The sequence below is a fragment of the Calonectris borealis genome, chromosome W, assembly GCF_964195595.1.
Source record: "Calonectris borealis chromosome W, bCalBor7.hap1.2, whole genome shotgun sequence".
Classification (NCBI taxonomy): domain Eukaryota; kingdom Metazoa; phylum Chordata; class Aves; order Procellariiformes; family Procellariidae; genus Calonectris; species Calonectris borealis.
The window spans coordinates 31,709,045-31,731,075 of NC_134351.1; the positions used below are offsets into that span (position 1 = coordinate 31,709,045).

The 22,031-nt window shown below is 37.9% G+C and overlaps 1 protein-coding gene across 1 annotated transcript in view; it reads right to left on the reverse strand.

Annotated features, from left to right (window-relative positions):
- Positions 1-22,031, reverse strand: part of LOC142075097 (ras GTPase-activating protein 1-like) — a 112,763-nt gene that overhangs the window by 49,394 nt on the left and 41,338 nt on the right. The window contains exons 9-13 of the mRNA XM_075136115.1: positions 11,993-12,071; positions 9,445-9,565; positions 6,769-6,925; positions 4,358-4,445; positions 2,076-2,153 (exon numbers count right to left, since the gene is read on the reverse strand). Of these exons, the coding sequence (XP_074992216.1) occupies positions 2,076-2,153; positions 4,358-4,445; positions 6,769-6,925; positions 9,445-9,565; positions 11,993-12,071 (523 nt within the window). The remainder of the gene's footprint in view (positions 1-2,075; positions 2,154-4,357; positions 4,446-6,768; positions 6,926-9,444; positions 9,566-11,992; positions 12,072-22,031) is intronic.

Genomic DNA, 22,031 nt, shown 5'->3' on the forward strand with positions numbered 1-22,031 from the left:
GATTAGGCTCAATATGAGTCAGCAGTGTGCCCTGGCAGCCAAGAGGGCAAACCACATCCTGGGGTGCATTAAGCACAGCATAACCAGCCGGTCAGAAGAGGTGATTATCCCTCTGTATTTAGTGTTGGTGCGGCCTCACCTTGAGTACTGTGTGCAGTTCTGGCCCCCACAATTTAAAAAGGATGTTAAGGTACTCGAATGCATCCAGAGGAGGGCAACAAAGCTGGTGAAAGGGCTGGAAGGCATGTCCTATAAGGAGCGGCTAAGGACTCTGGGTCTGTCTAGTTTGGAGAGAAGGAGGCTGAGGGGTGACCTCATTGCTCTCTACAGCTTCCTGAGGAGGGGAAGTGGAGAGGGAGGTGCTGATCTCTTCTCCCTGGTATCCAGTGACAGGATGCATGGGAATGGCTCAAAGCTGTGTCAGGGGAGGTTCAGACTTGACATTAGGAAGCATTTCTTTACCGAGAGGGTGGTCAAACACTGTAACAGGCTTCCTGGAGAGGTGGTTGATGCCCCATGCCTGTCAGTGTTTAAGAGGCATTTGGACAATGCCCTTAATAACATGCTTTAACTTTAACCCTGAATTGGTCAGGCAGTTGGAGTAGATGATCCTTGTAGGTCCCTTGCAACTGAAAATATTCTATTCTATTCTAAACTACAGTAGATTACATAAAATTCCCTTGTTTAACACACTACATTGTTTTCTCCCTGTTAAAAGGAAGATAATAGTCTGTACTATAGATTCTCAAAATAATAGCACTTGGAAACTAAATTTCCAGAAAATGAGAACTGAACTCTCTGAAATAATTTACATTAAATACATTTTACAAATTTCTGAATTGCATGCAATTCATAGCTTAATCAAATATCTACTGATATCAACTGAAGTCAATTTAGAAAAATACAGGAAATATCATACTTGATCAGGTCAAAATTCCATTTAAATCCAAATATTCAGTACCAGAAGTTTCAAAGGACAGTTCAAGAAACCCTGAAACTGATATAATTTCTGTAAGACAGTCATGGAAGTATGATTTTTGATCTTTATACACTTTATCTACCTTGATCATTCATGCTTTTTATACTTTTCACCTCTCTAAATAGTCCAATACTTCCCACACTTATTTACTTGGAAATTCTTTTACTCATTCCAGCCTATAATGAAAATAATTTTCTCATTTCCTTTATGTATTTTGATACAAGATGATCAAAACTAACTGTATCCTAAATGAGAATACCATAAATATTACATAGCATCTATTTTCTATTCTATTCCTTCATGCAGCCTAACATTTACTTTGCTTTTGGAAGTACAGAATTAGTTCAGATGATCACTCTGTAGGTGCTTCGCTTTTGTGGCTCCCAATTTCTTCTGACAGTTCATATATCGATTTACCTAATTTAGTTTGGTTCTTCAGAAGTATTCAATCATCTTTAATGTTGACCACAGAATAAGTCTGTGTTTCCTAAAAAAACAATTTTATTCCTTTTTCCATAGACTGATAAAACAGCTACTTCCAACATTCGTAGCATTCAAAGATACCAGGGATTCTTGATTCCTGTTATTCTCCAATCATCACTGATGTAGCCATTTATGACTATTTGTCCTTTACCTCTAAAAGAAATTCTGGTCACAACAGTACTCTCAAGAGACCAAAAGAAATTAAGCCATAATCACAGTTCAGCATGTATTTGTCACTGAAAAATGAATAATATTAGTTATACTAGTATTTTGGTTACATGTGACATAAGTCTGTCAAATCTGGTGAACTGTAAGAGTTAAGACAATACAAATGCTGAATTCTTGACACTTCTACTCAAATGTGGTCAGAAATTAATACCTAGCAAAGCATCTGCCAATTGCCTAAAAACATTTTGTTCTTTGTGTATATAGATATTATAATAAAGTGGAAGTCATTCCAGTTGGTTTAACAAAGGTACTGCATAACTTCAAGAAAAAGAAAGTACATGCAGGATTTACTATTGTTGAAAGGAAAGTTCTGAGATGTATCATCATCATTTTGCAACAAGGAGACAACCTCTCCCCCTCCCCCCCCATATCTATATAGCTTCACCTGACGTAGACGTTTATTTGATGTCCCTGGACTGTTTTTTCTTAAACTGCAAAACATCTGCAGAGCCTTCATCCAGTCCTAAGAGAGAAAGGCACAAAACAGTGTAACAAAAAGTCAGATTCAGCTTCTTGCAGTAGAACAGACATGTCTAAAAAAAAAAAAATACATTGAAGTATCTGAAGTTGTTTCTTTAGCTTAAAAAGAACCAACTTGTATGCAATTCAAATTATGAAAATTTGAATAGTAAAGCAAAATTCATATCTTTCTCAGTAAAACTAAATAAAGCATTTGCAAATTTGAAAGTTTCTCTTTTAGACATATCAAGCATTACTAATGGATATACAGTATGACCTTTATCAATTTTCCAGATTAGTCATATTGAATTAAATAAAAAATGGTATATAAAATGAAGCAAGACTTGGTTGCTTCTGAGAAAATAACAGTCAACAAGTCAAACTGTTCTGATCATTCTCTCCTCTATTTTTATATTGCAGTTGTATTTTACTCCATATGCTTCAAACAAAAAATACAGCAGCATTAACAGTAAAACACTGAAAAGTATAACCTACACCCCCATTCTCTCTGCTCACAAATACATAAAGCAGAGTAGATACTTTGGAAGGTAGAAGATATGCTATAGCCTCATTCTCATGTTTTCACACCCCACCCCCCCCAAATTTTGTAAGCTCTTATGAAGCACAAAATTTAGGCTTTGTCTAACATTCATAAAGGTGTAGCTCAAAGATCTGCTACCTACTCTCAAAGTACAATTTAATAATACCATTAAAGAAAAAAGCATTTTCAGTCTTACCCTTTACGTTACCTTCCACATTTTTAAAATACAGGTACATTCTATATTGCAGCTATTCTCAGGTAAACCACTTTGGGAGTAAAGTTTTAGCTTTCAAAGCCTTCCACAAAAGGAAGAACTGTCAACTATGCATCACATTTTTATTAGCTTGCTTTCTTATTCAAATAAGGAAAAGCAAATAAAGAACCATAGAACCTACTAAATACTCTAAATTAATCTAAATATTTCCTAGATACAAAGTCATCTTTATTCCCCCTCCTAACAGGAAAACCTATCCCCTTAAATACCAAAGTTTACAGCAGCAAGTATGAGCAATGCACCATAGTATGCACAATGACACTAGCATATGAGGCTAACACTCTACATTACATTCGCTTAATGGTTTATACAAACCTCAGACAACATGCAATCCATTGGACAGCTGCTTTGATATTTACCACATTATATGAAATCCATCAAGTTTTCCTTAGTATACCAACTATTCTTCTGTGAAATGTTACAAGGTACAGACAGCTGTAACTTCTGAGAACAGAAGTATCAGTAAAACATCTGACTTGCCTGAACCAGAATCATTTTATAAAAGAAATCCCAGTATTCTGTATAAATGCAGTGAACAGCTTAAGTGTTAAGAAAACCTAAACCAAAAGCAGATTACACCAAATGTTCAGAAAACAGGACAGGATATTCTGCCTGTCCTGACAGGATATTCTGCCTACTACACATTCTTAAATAAAATCAAATGCATGGCTTAACTTCTGACACAACAGGTATATTTCAGAGCTCTGGAATACCAAAACAACTTAATGAATAAGAACATTGTCACATCTTCCATATGCTCTCCTGTTGGTGAGTGACTTTTAGAGAATTAGACTTCATTCCTACAATTCTTAATCAGCAAACATTAACTGCTAGAGAGCTAATAACTAAATGATACCAATGTAAAACAAAAAAAAACACCCTTATTTTTCATGCAAGATCAGGGCTTAAGACTATAAACAACGACCAATTTATGGACAGGACAAATAACTGTAAAAGGCTCAATAGATTTTGATTGGTGGGCATACCTGCTTAGCATTTTAGTTCATATCAGGAATGTGCTCTTGAAGCAAAACTCCCACTTACCATGCTCTGGTTCATTACATGGAAGAGTGTTGGAGAGCAAACAAATTTTTTTTGACTGAACTACTCCAAAAGATATTCTCCAGAAATATCTAATGGAAGTTCAGTCCATGGGACCAGACTAGAACTTGTCCAAAGTAAAATCCCTAAAGCACAGGTAATGTAGATGCTGGATTCTCAGCACCAACTATTTCCCTTACAGATCTGCTACTATTGCATGGTAATATTTGCTAATGTAGACATAGCCACCATCTGTGGTACGCTTGCTTTCTATTAGAGAAGGATAATATCATTAAACACTACAAAACAAAAAATTACTTTTAAAATTATATTTACCAACAAAAGCTCTCACCTGTGCTTGTTCTGGAGTTTCTCCTGCAAAGTAAAAGATGTAATGCTCTTCACTGAAGTGCTGAACTACTATCTGAAAACAGTTTGGCCTTAAAAACAAAAAAAACCCAAAAATGTAGCATCATCACACTTGGAAACAGGAAAAACCCCAACAAGAAAAGTTTCTACGTGCTTCAGAAGTGCATTTTGGTTTGAATGAATTATGTAATTTCAAGAAAATTGCACTGCAGTTCAACTAGTTTGTTTCAGAATATTTAAGAAACTTGGAACAGTTTGTATTGAATATGCATGTACACTGACTTACAGTTGAGGCAAAATACACCTAATGAGGACTATTCCCCACAAACATTTTAAATGATGCACAGGTTCAGCATTAGTTCCCAACCAATTAATCATTCATTATGAATTTGTTGTTTTAGGAGTTCAGGAAACTATATTAACATAAGGAATTCCTTATCTGAAAGTGTTCCACAGCTCTCATGACCAATAAAACGTGTATTGGATCACATACTAATCATTGAATACGTGTGATATAAACTTCTAAAGCTTTAAATGCAATTATAACATCTTCGCCATTTTATGTATCTACACAAGAAGTATCAAAAATATTTTGTACTGTTACATTACAAGCTAAAGTGCACACTTGATTCATGGCCTTCCACATTATGTTCAAGGGAATTTAGCTCTCCCAAACACAGGGTTACATGAAGGATCTTACTTCACTTGCAAATGATGTTTCAGTCTTCCCTTCCCCCCATCCATTGCTTAGGGAAATACCGGCATGGCATTTTGTGGCCATGCCCACAGGAGGATTGGGGAGGGAGGCAAGAAGTAGCCAGGTCAGAGGCTACTTAAATCATTGTCACCAAAGACATGCAAAGCTACAGCCCTCACTGTACTTCTGAGAAAAGGGGAAAGGTATTTTTTACCACCTACTTAAAATATAAGAGGAATTTTGTCTCAGCTACAGTTCTTCACCAACAGCTTTCCCAAGCAGGTGCAACCATGCATCTCCTTCCACCCACACTTTTAGTGTTACTTATTATCCAACTACATTTTAACCCACAGTACAGTGTTTCTTAGGAAGCTGCTTAACAGACAGTCATCATTAACCAAAATGTTCCTTGTTTACAGTCTACACCAAAGCTTCCTGCATAATTGCCAACTTACATGAGGAACATTTCAGTACTCTTTTTTTAAAATGGTACTCTCATATCTATGGCTCCTCATTCCAATAGTTGTGTAGATTTTTCAAAATGATTGAGAAGTGTATAAAAATCAGATGGTGCAAGGACACCAGATCTTTGCAGCTTAAGAAATGCCACTAATTTTAAACATCTATCTTCACATTATCTCTGTGAAAAGACTTAAAGTTGATTAAATACTTTTAATAAATATTAAGATGCATGGAATAACCAGAGCTTCTGTTTAATGTGTTTTTCTATCTGTTATGAAAAAATAATAACATTTGTAGGAGTAAATGCATCTTTTTCTTCTATATCACACAGGACTGCGCATTTTTTTGTAATTAACAATGAAAAAAAAGATGTGACTTCTTTCATCTTAGTTATAAATGATATCAGAAAGTGTTTTGATTCTCAACTTCTTTGCCGATAATCACATCACTTGCAGTTGACATATTTTGAATAATCAAAATTAGTATAGTAAATGAAACTGTGAAAATGATCTCTGAATCTAATTATCTTGCAAAAATAATTTGTAAAATGTTTGCTTATATGAACTAACTTACTGCTCTAATGTTGGTCTAATCTGATTCTTACTGATTCTTAAATAGAAAAGCACTGATAAGTTATCTAACTAATTTAGCTTTCTAATACCTATCAACAAAAGAATGCAGATCTTTTGGAACTGACAAAATGCTTGATCTTATCAATTCTTGGTTCAATAGGATTAAAACCCTCAATACAGTTGCTTCGTAATCTTTTTAATGCCTGTAATACGAAATGTGGAACAATTAATACACAATATTGAAAAATGACAATGCAAAAGGCCAAATCATTATCACATCATATTACATGAGAAAATCTTAAGACTAAGTTCTAAAATTTCTTACTAGAAGTTGTTTATGAACAGTTGCTAGCAATCAAGTTGCCATGGCTTAACAAGTTACCGTTAATCAGTTAAATCTGTCTACATATGCACTTGCAATCTACACCAACTATGGAATAAAATGCAATATGAACCAAGAGTCACAACGCTTTCATTTCACAATCAGCAAAAGCTAAAAAAACCCACATGTGGACAGTTACCAGGGCTCAGGTGTCAAAAAGCAAGTTTATTGTGCCAGGCCAACTTGTTCATTAGTGACATATTGTCCGTATCTTGTATATGCCTCAAACTAGTAGTTAACTGTCCTGCTGCATGTACAAGAATTAAAAGCCAGTGCCCTACCTGCCAAATAAACTGTCATGTACTCCATAGACTGAACACACACTAAGGTCTATTAATCCTTTAGGTTTTGTGGCTCGTTTTTCACTTTCAAAATAAATAAGCTGGGCATCATTTCCCTCCAATATAAAGTACATGTTTTTCCATCTCTTTCCTTTACCTGTAAGGAAAGCAAGTAAGAAGTTACAAAATTGTTTTAAAGAAAATGTAAATTTTGTAAATTAAGAAAAAAGAGGACAGTAAAGTTTTTGTCAAAATACAAACAGAAGAACAATGTACAGTTAATCACGCTTAAGCGATAACATCAGTATACATACTCAATTTTTTGCAGCATTTAGCTAAAACTAGACCCTCTTCACAGATTCAAGTACAATTTTAGATGGTTCTCTAAACATTTTCATTAATCTCAACAGGATTAAGCAAGTGCATATGAGCTCCATTCATATCAGTGGGAAGACTGTGTCTATACAGTTTGCAAATAATGTGTAATGCTATAAGTGATCCAATTTATTATGGCTATTTTAATTAAGAAATAGATTTCTCTTGACATGAGAAAATTATTCCTAAACTCTAATCAACTGATCAGCATAACAGATTGCATCACAATATCTTAAATCAGAATGACTGAAGAATAGAAATGGGAATACAATATATACAAACTTGGATCACAACCATGCCCCAAACACACCTATATCCAAAAATTTGACCAGTTCCACGTTTCAGAAAAAAACATTAAAAAAAAATTTAATAACCGGAGATTTAAATGTCAAGGTTTGTTGGAAGACACATTAGATGTATCAGTAAAATGTGGATTTAGCGACTGACTAAACCAAAAATAAATCATTCATTGTTTAATGTCCTCTGAATTACAACTGATAAGGAACTTTCTGCAACTAATTCATACATAAACCACAGTACCTTTTAGAAAAACATTAAGCCTTAATTTTCAACTTGATCATCACAGATCCACCACAGCCCTTCATAAACAAGCACTAGTACTCACTGTTTTGGAAAACTAACTTTAACATCCAGTTATTATACTCTACTAGATGGAAGAGTGATTTTATTAAATTTCTGTTCTGTATGCAGGTATGGGCATCTCTCCACACCTACTCAGTACTCCTGCTTGCACATTTAAAGTATCTCATTATCCCTTTTAGGTAAAGATTTTCACTTCAAGTTCATTCTCAGCTGATTCCTCACCCTACCACATCCCTCTACACCTTCTCTCAGAATAAGCACTCTCAAGAGAAGAGATGCTTTCCTTGCTTTATTCAGAGGATCTAGTTTTTATTTCCTTTGAATGCGTCTTTTAAATTTGGCTATATTTAAATGCTTACCTTCTTTCTCACTTTTGCTTGCTATCCAGATCACTATCTGTTACTTATTGTTTTAGCTACTGTCTTTGTCATATGCAGAAACTTTATTACTCTTTTGTTTTGTTTTGTTTTGGTTTTTTTGTTTTTAAATCAACTTTAGTGGAAACAGAAAAACTGAAATCATGATACTTGGAAAGGGACTAGCTTCCTCGGAACTTCAAAATCTTGCTCAATGGTAATTCTTCAGGGATATATTGAGATGAGTTAGGCAGCTTTTAATCCTATTATTCTATGCTATGTTGACTGTATCAGTGTTAGAACCTTAAAAAAGTCTCAATATACCTTGTACACCAAAATATACATTTTAAATTAAACATATTACCTAACATGGAATAACAAAATTAAACCAGCTCTGGTCTCCAATGAATTTACTGATTTACATTAATCTAGCTCTCTTTAACCCATGTGATCAACTTAAATTTAAACAAGTTGTATATTAAATATAAATACATTTTATGAAAATGTACTTCATTTAATGAGTCTGAATGTTACCTTTGATAAAAGGCGCTTAGTTTTTGTGCTGTTTTCTGATTTTTTCAGCAAGAACTGCCAATCAACATCTTTATATCGAGTGTCATTTTATGTATTATGTCTTTCTATTTATGTACTTCTTAAGGGAAAAAAACCTTTCATACCCTTTACAGGCTTTCTACCACCTTTTGCTCACTTCAATTTTGCCTCCACTAGTACCAGTACTACACAAAATATGCATCCTGTCCTGGTTTCGGCTGGGATAGAGTTAATTTTCTTCCTAGTGCTGTGTTTTGGATTTAGTATGAGAAGAATGTTGATAACACACTGATGTTTTTAGTTGTTGCTAAGTACCTACCCTGCTAGTCAAGGACTTTTCAGCTTCCCATGCTCTGCCAAGTGCACAAGAAGCTGGGAGGGAACATAGCCAGGACAGCTGGCCCAGCTGGCCAATAGGATATTCCATACCATGTGACGTCATGCTCAGTATATGAACGGGAGGCATGTTCCAGGAAGCAGCAATCACTGTTTTTGGGCATTGCCTGGCAGGTGGTGAGCAATTGCATTGTGCATCACTCATTTTGTATATTCTACCATTATTATTATTATTATTATTATTTCCCCTTCCTTTTCTGTTCTATTAAACTGTCTTTATCTCAATCCACGAATTTTACTTCCCCCCCGATTCTCTCCCCCATCCCACTGCGGGGGGTGGGGGGAGTGAGCGAGCGGCTGTGTGGTGTTTTGTTGCCTGCTGGGTTAAACCACAACACATCCATATCTGCATTTTTTTAGAAAAAAACACTTCATAGAAGCAAACAGAACTCACTTTTTTTCAGAAGATATCCTTTTTTGACAATATTTTTATAAAAAGCATCCTTTGTTTTGCGACGAATTGTATTGTAGATTTCTTTTCCATCCACTGTATCATTAAGCACTTGTTCTTGATGCTGGTAAACAAGGAAGAAATCAAAATTTTTTTAAGCTCAGAAATCACCATGGAACAATTGCACACTATGAAGCTGCAACTGAAATTTTATTTAATGCTACCAATTCTTTATTATTACTCTCTCATATGTCTTAACTAATATAATTTAGTACAATACCTTTGCCAGAAATGTAATATAACTATTTCTTGTGGAATGATTAGGCCAGAACTATAATATGAGAAGAAAAATAAGGTTTAAATACAGACCAACTTTCACAAAGTAACATCTGTATTTATTTAACACTAAATAGAAAGCAGCATCTTTCACAGTGATTTATACAAAATTTACACAAGTCTTTAAAGGTTATTTAGCTTCTAACTGTCTTCTACCAAGGCTTATGGGACTGAGTAATTAAGGATAAACTCTGAATCAACAAGAATGGTGCAGATCACAATTAAAATTGAATGATTAACACACAAAGTTGCACAGTCCCTCACTAAACTTCTTAGCACTCATGTCCTAAATGAGTATCATTCTAACAAAAAACAGTAGGAGAAAGTAGAAACAGGAAATAGAAAAAGGATAAATTCACATAGAAAACTAAGATCTGGAAATGTAAATGCCAAGTTAGAATGGCCAAAAGCCAAGCCAAGTTTGACCTTACCGAGTCAGCTGATCAGCAAAAGTTCTTTAGCCATAAGAAAACATGAAAAGCAAGACTGTCAAGCAGCAAGAACAGTATTGAGATGAAGTGATATATGCACTGGCTCCATACTAAATACTCTACTTTTCTCCCTTCCCCCCCCATATCTATAAGAATTATGGTTTTGAACAACATGACAAAGGCAAGATGAAATACATTTCAGTAATAGGAATTACAGGACTCACAATGGAAGCAATACCCAAATTTTTACTAACGCAAGAAAATCTCCATAACATAGCTATGAAAGAAACAATATACAAAACAACAGATCTAGTGAAAAATGTTTTAAAGTAAATTTCAAATTAGAAACAGGAAGTCTATTAGATTGAACCAAATAGTACGCAAGACTTCTGAAATTTTTTTCTTCAAAAACAGAGCATGACAGTATGTGGGAGAACACACAACCAAATGTAATTACACCACCAATAACTTTTTTTTTTAAAAAAACAAAGGAAAGTCACAAATATATCTGAATAACTTAAAAGAATTTGAAGCAGTCTCACATGGAAAATTAGTCAACGCAGAGAAAGTTATTGATACAGGAACCATAAGTGGATATACAAAGTGCCAAAGTGACGATGATTGCCATGATCCAAAAAGAATTATGGAGAACAAGGAAAGTTACTAGGTGAACTTTTCAAGGATCAGTCTCGGAATTCAAATTTCCTCACATTTGTCTCAACCACATTACAGAGCGTGAATTAATAGTAGCAGACAACTGGGAAGCATTGATGACAAGCCAATCAGCAATAAAGGAACGATCAGAATAATAAGGCATAAGTCTAGTAATACAACATAAAATTTGCACTTGTTGATACTTACCAATAGAAAACAGTATAATATAATGTGGCTACGATAACGACACAGATAATATTCTAGGATATATCTGGTAAGTACTCTCACAGAAAAAAGGAATTACTAATGACATGGTATTCTGAGCTGTTCTGGTCCATTACATTCAAGAAACACAAACTCACACTGGAACTGGTGGTAGTAGGGCAACTACAAGAACATTATGAAGAGACAAAAAACAGATTTGGTATGCTCAGCTTAGTGAGCTGACTAAGGGAGAATACAAGAAATGCCCTTGTATTAATAAAATAGATCTAACAAAGGGGTAACTATTTAGGTTGGAAATTAAAACCAAATTTCTAACCATCAAAACAGGAAAGTTTGAGAATAGATAGGGAACAAAGTATACAAATATACTTTAGAACAAGCTATAACTTTATGAAAAACTAGACAACGTGGTTTGTTTATTATTGGTGGTCTCTTAGGATGAATATATGCTACAGGGCAACAATGTTCCAGAACACGCACTGCAATCCCAGCCCCCAATCATTTCTGAAGCTTTTCTGTGCATATAGGTTTTCTCTGGGGGAAGAAAGACGCCAGAAACAGAAGAATGGAGGGCAGCCTAGTTCCCCCCCACACCCCAACATGGTATTAAGGCACAGCATTGGTTCAATCAGGGACCAAAGCTGGGGGCACAAGCCGGAGCATTTACACCCCAGAGCACAGACAAAGCTTACCGTATCTTCTGTTTACTACAAGCCAACCTTAGATAAGTGAATGCATATGAGGATAAAATGAAAGAAACACACAAGCTCAAAACAATAATTCAGGAGGGGATGATGCTGTTTAACTATCATGGATACTTCTGCTGTAATTCAATTCCTATATTATAAATATTTGATGATTAAGTCAATATCTTCAATAAAAAGTGCTCAGAGATGAAGTTTTACCTGCATTGGAACAGGATCTTTAAGGTAATATCCTTCAACAATCTGTTCTTTTCTATAATGTTCAATGATCTCAGCAATACTGTTCAAATAAGAAAAATAAGATTTAAAATGTTAAACCAGTTAGTTTTTCCTCTGTATGAGAATTTGCTTTTCCATGCAATCACACTACGTTTCCTCACAAATTTATAATAAAAATCAAGTGTTAAACATCATAATCTCATTTGCAGCAATGACAATTTACTAATATATTGAAGTCAAGAAAATTCACAGAACTGTACTCATAATGTATTAATTCTAAACTCCACAGAACATTTTCAATCAGTTGTTGAAAATGCCTGTATTGGGTCTGGCTGGGATGGAGTTAACTTTCCTCATAGCAGCCCTCATAGTGCTGTGCTTTGCATTTGTAGCTAGAACGTGTTGATAACAAACCAGTTTTGGCTACTGCTGAGCAGTGCTCACACAGCATCAAGGCTGTCTCTCCAACTTCCCCGCCCAAAGGCCAGTAGGCTGGGGGTGGGCAAGAGGTTGGGAGGGGACATAGCCAGGACAGCTGACCCAAACTGAGATATTCCATACCACATGACATCGTGCTCAGCAATAAAAGCTAAGAGAAAAGAGAAGGAGGGGGAGCATTCATTATTAAGGCATTTGTCTTCCAAAGCAACCACTACGCATACTGAGACCCTACTTCCCAGGAAGTGGCTGGCTGGACATCGCTTGCTGATGGGAAGTAGAGAATAAATCTTTTTGTTTTCCTTTGCTTCCGCGTGCAGCCTTTGCTTTTCTTTATTAAACTGCCTTTGTCTCAACACGTGAGTTTTTCATCTTATTTTCTCCCCTGTCCCACTGAGGAGGGGGAGTGAGAGAGGGTCTTGGTGGACACCTGGCAGCCACCCAAGGTCAACCCACCATAATGCCAAATGAGTACACTACCTTTTCTACATTCAAGTAATGCATGTGCATTTCCCAGCTCTCCAACCAGGCTGAAAATTGCTATTTTATTGGTAATAATTTTCAAAGTCCTAGAATAACTAGGGAAGGGGAATGGGAGATACTTCAAACTGTGCAAAGCAATTTCTTTATAGGAAGACAGAAGTGGGAAATAAAAAAGTTTTGTAACATGGATTATGCGGATTATACTTCAAAATCACTGAGCTATCATGTTAAATTAACTATCCAGTCAGTAACACTCCTCTACAGGGAAGCTTGCATTCTAATTACCAGAATCAGGTTTAAATTGTATTTTGAAGGATGAGGAGAGTAGTAGTGACAGACACAAGCTAAAATTCAACGTATCTTTGAGTTGCTCTTATTTTTGCAGTTACTGAAAGTTACATTGTAATAAAGAGAAGTAACGTTAACATCAACACAGATGAATCATTCATATACAAAATATCAACCTGAAAATAAAGAACTAAGTAATTTAGTGGAAAACAAAAATATACTTTACGTGTTTTCTCACTTCATATATACTGTTAGCTGTGTGTGCAAATGTAATCAATAAGGCACACGTGATGAGATCTTTGGCCTATTAAAATTGGATAAAATTTTGTCCAAAGGATACTATAAAAATGATCATAAAAACATGTAAATACAATAATAGAAAGACATCTTTGTTTGCATTTTCTCTGTCTCATTCTTCTAAAGCTATGAACTAGCGTATGCTTGTTAAGTCAATGAATCTTCCCATGAACATTTTTATTTTTCAGGTTTGTAAAGTGACTTGAATTTCTCAGTATTACTAAAAATCAAATAAATTTCATTTTTTATTGATATGCAATATGCATATGCCATTTTCTCCATTAAAATTTAAGCTTTACCACACTGCATAAAATAATCACTCATTGTATTTTGCACATTGAACAGCTATTGCCAACATCTTGTTATGAGGGCAATCAATAATAAAGCAGCTTTATATAATTTTTTCCTCATTCACCAAATCGAGAATACCTTAACTGTCAATGTCTCCTCTCCTTCCTTGGTTAAAAAAACAGGAGTTATCCCTCAACATAAGAAACAATTGCCTGATCTCTTCCAATTTTGTAAAATGAGCTGAAAAATAAACTGAGTTGTATTTGAAAACTCATTTTGGAGTTAGAGTACCATATAGACTAGGAATTTATGCCTTAATGGAGTGATTAAGAGTTTTTTTCTTTAGCCCTCTTCTCCCCCACACAAACTCAACTCAGATGGTCATTGTATATTGTCTTACCACTAAAGCAGCCCAAATGGCTGAACAAGCCAAACACTGCAAACAGAAAGATACCACATATCTTCAAATACACTTGAGAATGAATTTGCAAGTGATCCAAGTTATCTAACACATAAAACATAAAGCATGAAATCAGATTAACCACAAAAAGAATCTAAGGGACAGGAAAAAAGGGTTTATAACTCTTTTCAATGTCTGACAGCAACAAAATCCTACTTATGCAAAATACATCAAGGAAGGTATAAATAAGTATGAATTAAACAAATGAATGATTAAACTTGGTTTGATATAGACAAACAAAGATGAATCTCAATACTACATTACAGTTACTTTAGTAATTGTAAAATGTTTAGCACAGGGCTTATTAGGCTGCCCAGATCCTAGCTACCTGGATAATTCTAAAAGTATCTTATCATCATGAGCAGTATCATTCTTTTAATACCTAACAGGTGAATTAAGAGTTATTCCAACTGCTGACATTTCAAATAGTGAAGAATCCAAAAAACAGAACACTACTCTACACATCATTAAATTATAAAGAAAAAGAATTAACATAGAATCATAGAATCATAGAATCATTAAGGTTGGAAAAGACCTCTAAGATCATCGAGTCCAACCGTCAACCCAACACCACCATGCCCACTAAACCATGTCCCTAAGCACCTCATCTACACGTCTTTTAAATACTTCCAGGGATGGTGACTCAACCACTTCCCTGGGCAGCCTGTTCCAAGGCCTGACCACTCTTTCAGTAAATAAATTTCTCCTAATGTCCAATCCAAACCTCCCTTGGTGCAACTTGAGGCCATTTCCATGTTAAGCCCATATTGTCCAGCCTATCAAAAAATGGATTAATCTATCAGTTAAAATAAAAAAGGCTTCCAACAACTCCAATCTTCTTCCAGTCTCAAATTGTGTCATCTCTCAAATTAAAGATAACTTGAAAGCTTGTTCAATCTATAACTGTTAGGTCAATGTTTCTTATCTTCTACTTTGACATGGGATCACCAGATACACCACCCTGTGCTGCTGCCCCCCCCATAAACTTTTTGGAAAACTCTCTCTTAGGAAGGTTAGATTTCAGAAAGAAAACAGATAGAGAGGAGAAAGGGGCACGAGATATGTGTAAAAGCAGAAGTGAAGCATTAATAAATGCTATCTTACATTTAAATATTGTTTTATTTCCCAGGTAGTTTGTATATCCAGACTGGAAGTTCCACAACCTATATAAGCAATACTACGTCTCTACCTATATTCCAAAAGCAAGCACAGGTAGTGTTTTCCTCAATCCTCCCAGTAATGGGGAGAGGCTTTGGAAGAAACAGGTGTGCTCAAGACATCAATACCTGGCTCCAGGACTGGTGCCTCCACCAGAACTTTGGTTTTTATAACCATGGAAGAGTCTTTGAGACACAAGGTATGCTGGGGCCTGACAGGATCCATCTGTCCCGATGGGGGAAACACTTCTTTGCTCATAAGCTGGCAGGACTGATTGAGAGGGCTTTAAACTAGAATCGATGGGGGAAGGGGATACCAACAGGAGAGCTGAAGGTAAGCCAAGGGTTGGCATGGCATTGCCTGGGCGTGGCAATGCTAATGGGAACTTTTATGCTGCTCCAGGGAGCACTGAGGGCTTAGGAGCACATCTGAAATGCTTGTACACCAACACATGCAGTATGAGAAACAAACAGGATGAACTGGAAGCGTTGATCAGTCCCCAGAGCTATGATGTCGTTGGTATTAGTGAGACTTGGTGGAATGAGTCCCACGACTGGAGTGCTGGGGTGGAGGGCTACAGGCTGTTCGGGAGGGATAGGCAGGGCAGGCGAGGTGGAGGAGTTGCACTGTATGTATGGGAGAGGTGTGACTGTACAGCCCTTACAGTCAGGGATGATGTGGCTGAGAGCCTCTGGGTGAGGATTAGGGGGATGGAAAACAAAGCAGCTGTCATAGTGAGTGTCTACTACCGATCGCCCAGCCAGGATGTAGGCACTGATTGAGTGATGCTATAGGCAATTAGGAGAAATCTCTGGATCGGTAGCCCTTGCCCTTTGTCCTAGTTTCGGCTGGGATAGGGTTAAATTTCTTCCTAGTGCTGTGTTTTGGATTTAGTACCAGGAGAATGTTGATAACACACTGATGTTTTCAGTTGTTGCTAAGTGCCCTCCTAGTCCAAGGACAGCTCCCGTGCCTACTGACTGAGCTAGGTACACAAGATGGGAGGGAACATAATCAGGACAGCCAGCCCAGCTGGCCAATGGGGTATTCCATACCATGTGACGTCATGCTCAGTATATGAACGGTAGGCGTGATCCAGGAAGGGCCGATCGCTACTTGGTTATCGGTCAGCGCGGGTGGTGAGCAATTGCATTGTGCATCACTCATTTTGTATATTCTATCATTATTTATTATCATTATTCTCCCTTTTCTGTTCTATTAAACTGTCTTTATCTCAACCCACGAGTTTTTCTCACTCTTACCCTTCCGATTCTCTCCCCGTCCCACTGGGGGGGGCGGGGGGAGTGAGTGAGCAGCTGCGTGGTATTTGGCTGCCTGCCAGGTTAAACCACGACACCCTTATGGGAGATTTCAACTTCCCAGGCATCAACTGGGAATACCATACTGCTGTGACAAGCAAGTCTGGGAAACTCCTGAAGTTTGTGGAAGATAACTTCTTGTCACAAGTACTCAGTGAGCCAACTAGGAAAGATGCCCTCCTAGACTTGTTGTTTGTGACTAGAGAAGGACTCGTGGGAGATGTGATGGTAGGTGGCTGTCTTGGCCACAGTGATCACGAAATGGTCGAGTTTAAAATTTTCGGGGTAATGAGAAAAAAGGTCAGCAGGGTTGCTACCCTGGATTTCAAGAGAGCAAACTTTAAGCTACTCAGGGAGCTAGTTAGCAGTGTCCCCTGGGAAACTGGTTTTGAGGGCTTAGGGGTCCATGAGAGCTGGTCAGATTTTAAGAACCACCTTTTAAAAGCACAGGAGCAGGCCATCCCATGGTGCCACAAGTCAAGCAAGCGGGGCAGAAGACCAGCTTGTCTGAACAGGGAACCCCTCTTGGAACTCGGGAGGAAAAAGAAATGGTAGGATCTCTGGAAGCGAGGTCAGGCTTCGCAGGAAGATTACAGAGCCCTGGTTCGCATATGCAGGGAGAAGACATGAAAGGCCAAAGCTCAACTAGAGTTGAAACTGGCCAGTGTTGTGTCAGACAACAACAACAAAAAAAAAGGCTTTTTTAAGTATGTTAATAGCAAGAGGAGGTCTAAAGAAAACATTGGACAGATACTTGTTGAAGATGGTCACCTGACAAATAGGGATGAAGAAAAAGCAGAGGCATTCAATGCTTTTTTTTGCCTCAGTCTTTAATGATACTGATCGACCTTGGGCTGCCCGGTCCTCTGAGTTGGAGGACCACGACTGCGGGAACAGTGCCTTTCCATTTGTGGACACTGAAAATGTAAGGGACCAGCTGTATCAGCTGAATGTTTACAAGTCCATGGGGCCTGAAGGGATTCATCCCAGAGTACTGAAGGAGCTAGTGGATGTTACAGCAGGACCCCTCTCGATCATCTTCCAAAGGCCTTGGGAGCCTGGGGAGGTCCCCGCTGACTGGAAGCTAGCCAACGTTATTCCAAGAAGGGCGTGAGGGAAGACCCAGGAAACTACAGACCTGTTAGTCTAACCTCAGTTCCTGGGAAGATTATGGAGAAGGTCATACTGGGTGCTATTGAAAGGCATTTAAAGGACAATGCAATCATCAGGCACAGTCAGCGTGGGTTCACAAAGGGAAAGTCCTGTCTAAATAATCCGATATCCTTCTACAATAAGGTCACCCGCCTAGTGGATGAAGGGAAGGCGGTGGATGTAGTTTTTCTGGGTTTCAGTAAGGCTTTTGATACCGTCCCCTCACAGCATCCTTCTGGACAAGTTGTCCAACTGTGAAACGAGCAGGTACACGGTGCGCTGGGTGAAGAACTGGCTGAACGGCAGGGCTCAGAGGGTTGTAGTGAATGGGGCTCCATCTGGCTGGCGGCCAGTCACCAGCGGTGTTCCTCAGGGCTCAATCCTAGGGCCAGTTCTGTTCGATATATTTATCAACGATCTGGATGCAGGAGTTGAATGCACCCTTAGCAAGTTTGCTGAGGATACTAAACTGGGAGGCGCTATTGACTCTCTTGAGGGACAAGAGGCCTTGCAGAGGGATCTGGATAGATTGGAGCATTGGGCAATCATCAATGGCATGAAATTTAACAAGAACAAATGCCGGATTCTGCACCTGGGACGGAGTAACACTGGACACAAGCATAAATTGTGAGAGGAGTAGCTGGAGAGCAGCCCTGCAGAAAGGGATCGGGGGTGCTGGTTGACAGCAGGCTCAAGAGGAGTCAGCAGTGTGCCCTGGCAGCCAAGAGGGCAAACCACATCCTGGGGTGCATTAAGCACAGCATAACCAGCCAGTCAGAAGAGGTGATTATCCCTCTGTATTTAGTGTTGGTGCGGCCTCACCTTGAGTACTGTGTGCAGTTCTGGGCCCCACAATTTAAGAAGGATGTGAAGGTACTTGAATGCGTCCAGAGGAGGGCAACAAAGCTGGTGAAAGGGCTGGAAGGCATGTCCTATGAGGAGCGGCTAAGGACTCTGGGTCTGTCTAGTTTGGAGAGAAGGAGGCTGAGGGGCGACCTCATTGCTCTCTACAGCTTCCTGAGGAGGGGAAGTGGAGAGGGAGGTGCTGAGCTCTTCTCCCTGGTATCCAGTGACAGGACACGTGGGAATGGCTCAAAGCTGTGTCTGGGGAGGTTCAGACCTGACATTAAGAAACATTTATTTACCAAGAGCGTGGTCAAACACTGGAACAGGCTTCCTGGAGAGGTGGTCAATGCCCTGTGCCTGTCTGTGGACAATGCCCTTAATAATATGCTTTAACTTTTGATCAGCCCAGGACTAGATGATCGTTGTAGGTCCCTTCCAACTGGAACTATTCCAAATGAAAAAAAAAAAACAACACCTAAACAAACAGAAGAACCACACACCAACACACCACCCCCACCCAAACCACAAAAAAACCCACATCGAACAAAAAAACCCCCTGTAAAACATTCAAGTTATTCACAGAATAGTTGAGGTTGGAAGGGACCTCTGAGATCATCTAGTTCAAGTCCCCATCTCAAAGGAGGGTTAACAAGAACAGATTGCTTAGGACCTTGTTCAGTCATGTTTTGAGTATCTCTAAGGATGGAGACTCCACAAACTCTTTGGACACCCTCTTCCAGTGTTTGATCACCCTCACAGTAGTAGGGAAAAAAAAAAAAAAAAACAACAAAACCAAAACCACACACAAGTGATTTGTGTTCAGATGGAATTTTCTGTATTTCAGTTTGTGCCCCCTGCCTCTTTTTCTGTCACTGGCCACCGCTAAAAAGAGTCTGTCTCTCTCTTCTTTGCTCCCTCCCATCAGGTATTTTATACACAGTGATAAGATTTCCCCCCCCCCCCCAGCCTCCTCTTCTCAAAGCTGAACAGTCCCAGCTCTCTCCACCTGTCCTCATATGACAGATACTCTAATCCCTTCATCATCTTCATGGCCCTTTGCTAGAAGCCTACAACACCTGGACTCAGTATTCCCAAGCAGTCTCCCATCCAAGTACTAACTGGGCCCAATGCTGCTTAGCTTCTGAGATGAGATGAAATAGAGCATGTTCAGGATGGTATGGCCACAGGCTAGTAAGTATATATTTTCTGTTTGAGATTTCATGATACGCAGTTAGTAAAATCAATATGTATTTAACATTTCCTATATATTAGGACCTTCAAATAGACAACTAAAAGACTACAGATTGGCTGTTTTGTAGAGATGATATAAGAATAAGAAATAATGAAAGCAGACCTCCGTATGAGAGAGTGTAAATACAGTCTGTTAGTTATACTCATCAATACAAGTTTTGAGCAATTCATATACCGAATGGTGGGAGAACATGCAAAGGGAAAAGGTTAGTGGAAAAAGTAATCTTCCTATGCATCACAGAACACTAGATTCCCGAGATGTACCCAGGAATTTTTCCCCATGACCACTCAGAATAATTTTGGCTTGCTTTTGGAATATTGGCAGAGACATAGCATTGCTTATATAGGTTGCGGACCTTCCAGTCCCATGCCTGGATATTCAAATTACCTGGGAAATAAAACAATAGTCAACTTTTGAGTTGGTTTCCTTACTATTCTTCAGGCTCTTACTTTTATATGGAAAATCTTGGTCTATAATTTATGTGACTATAACTGTAATCAATACTCTGCAAACAAAGAACAGATTGGTTTTATTTTATCCTTTTTTTTTAATCCCACTTACAATCACTAAAACAGCAAGAGAAGAATATTAAGAGAAACAACACTACTATGATGATTTTTTTTAAGTTCCAGTCTAATACTACCATCAGATTTAAAGCAGATACCTTCAGAGCATTTAAAGAAATAGCTTATTATAAAGAAGATCAATGAACTGTTTAACAGATGGATTTAAACAAGCAGCACTTCTTCAACCCCTAATTTTTCACCTTGAAGAAAAACTCTACATTTTTAGATAAGTTATAAAGAAGTAAAACAGATGTTCTCTCTGCCCCAAGAAATGCTCATAAATCATTTCATTATCTTGCATAAATTCATACTTCCTATGTTTCTGTTCTGGATTCAATGCCGTTTGATGCTTTTCAGCCACTTCTGATTGTCCCATACAACAATCCACCTTAGTCTTCATATATTTAAAGACTTCCTTCTTCCAGTGTCCATAACAAATAAACCAGTACAAGAATTAAAAAGCCCACAGAAAGTCATTCCTTTTTTCCTGCTTCTTATTTATTGCCCTCTGCAGTAGATCTTATGGCAAATAATTTGGGGCAGTTAGCACCTTCATTTTGCATCCTTATTTTCTTGCATTACATACTGTTTGAACTTCCAAGAAGTTTATCAACTTTCAGTAAATACTAACTTGGACAGAATTTGAGCCTAGGAGTATATTAGTAATTCCCCAAAACATTCAACTAAAACTAGAAGTCTTTCAAAGCCAAGCAGTTCTCTTTCACTGAGGAGGATCTTTGCAACCTAGGTACCAAAACATTCAGAAAACCCTCTAAAAGCATATTATCATAACTTAGTGATGCTTAATCTTTTAATCTTGTTTTCCATCCAATGTCAAGGAAAGAATCTTCTCTAGGTAAATGTATTTTATATATACACTTCAAGTGAATCCAGCAGTGGGAAATCAATTTCCTCAAGGAATAACTTATTGCAGTAAGCTTCTAGAGCTATACTATCTAATGTTGCAAAGCCATTTGAGACTAATAAGACTTCCACTAATTGGCTAATTAGTTTGACATCACCTAGGGTGTGGGCTTTTAGCCTATCATCCTCCTAATAAGCCATGTAACTAGAGAATGGGCAAAAGAGGATTTACCTTCATCAAAGGCTGACACTGCAGCTAGCTTGATTTTTCAATGAGGATGTCTGGAGGCCAGACTGATTAATGTAGAAGGTACTCAAGAAGCCTGTGTGTGGGATATACATAGGTTAATAAGGTTCCAATTGCTTAGTCTCAAACCATTGTCCATTTGAAATCATATGAAGCCCACTGAACTGAGTTAGGAGACCTTGACATTTTCTCAGACACACCAGCTGCTGGATCTCTACCCACTCAGAAGCCAAGCTGGAAGCGAGATAAATTCTCTATTGGGATGAAGAATGCCCTGGTTCTAGGTGAACAAGTCTGGAAAATTTCTGATTATGTGACAGGCAATGGCCTCAATTAGAAGAGAAAGGTGAGTTTTCACTA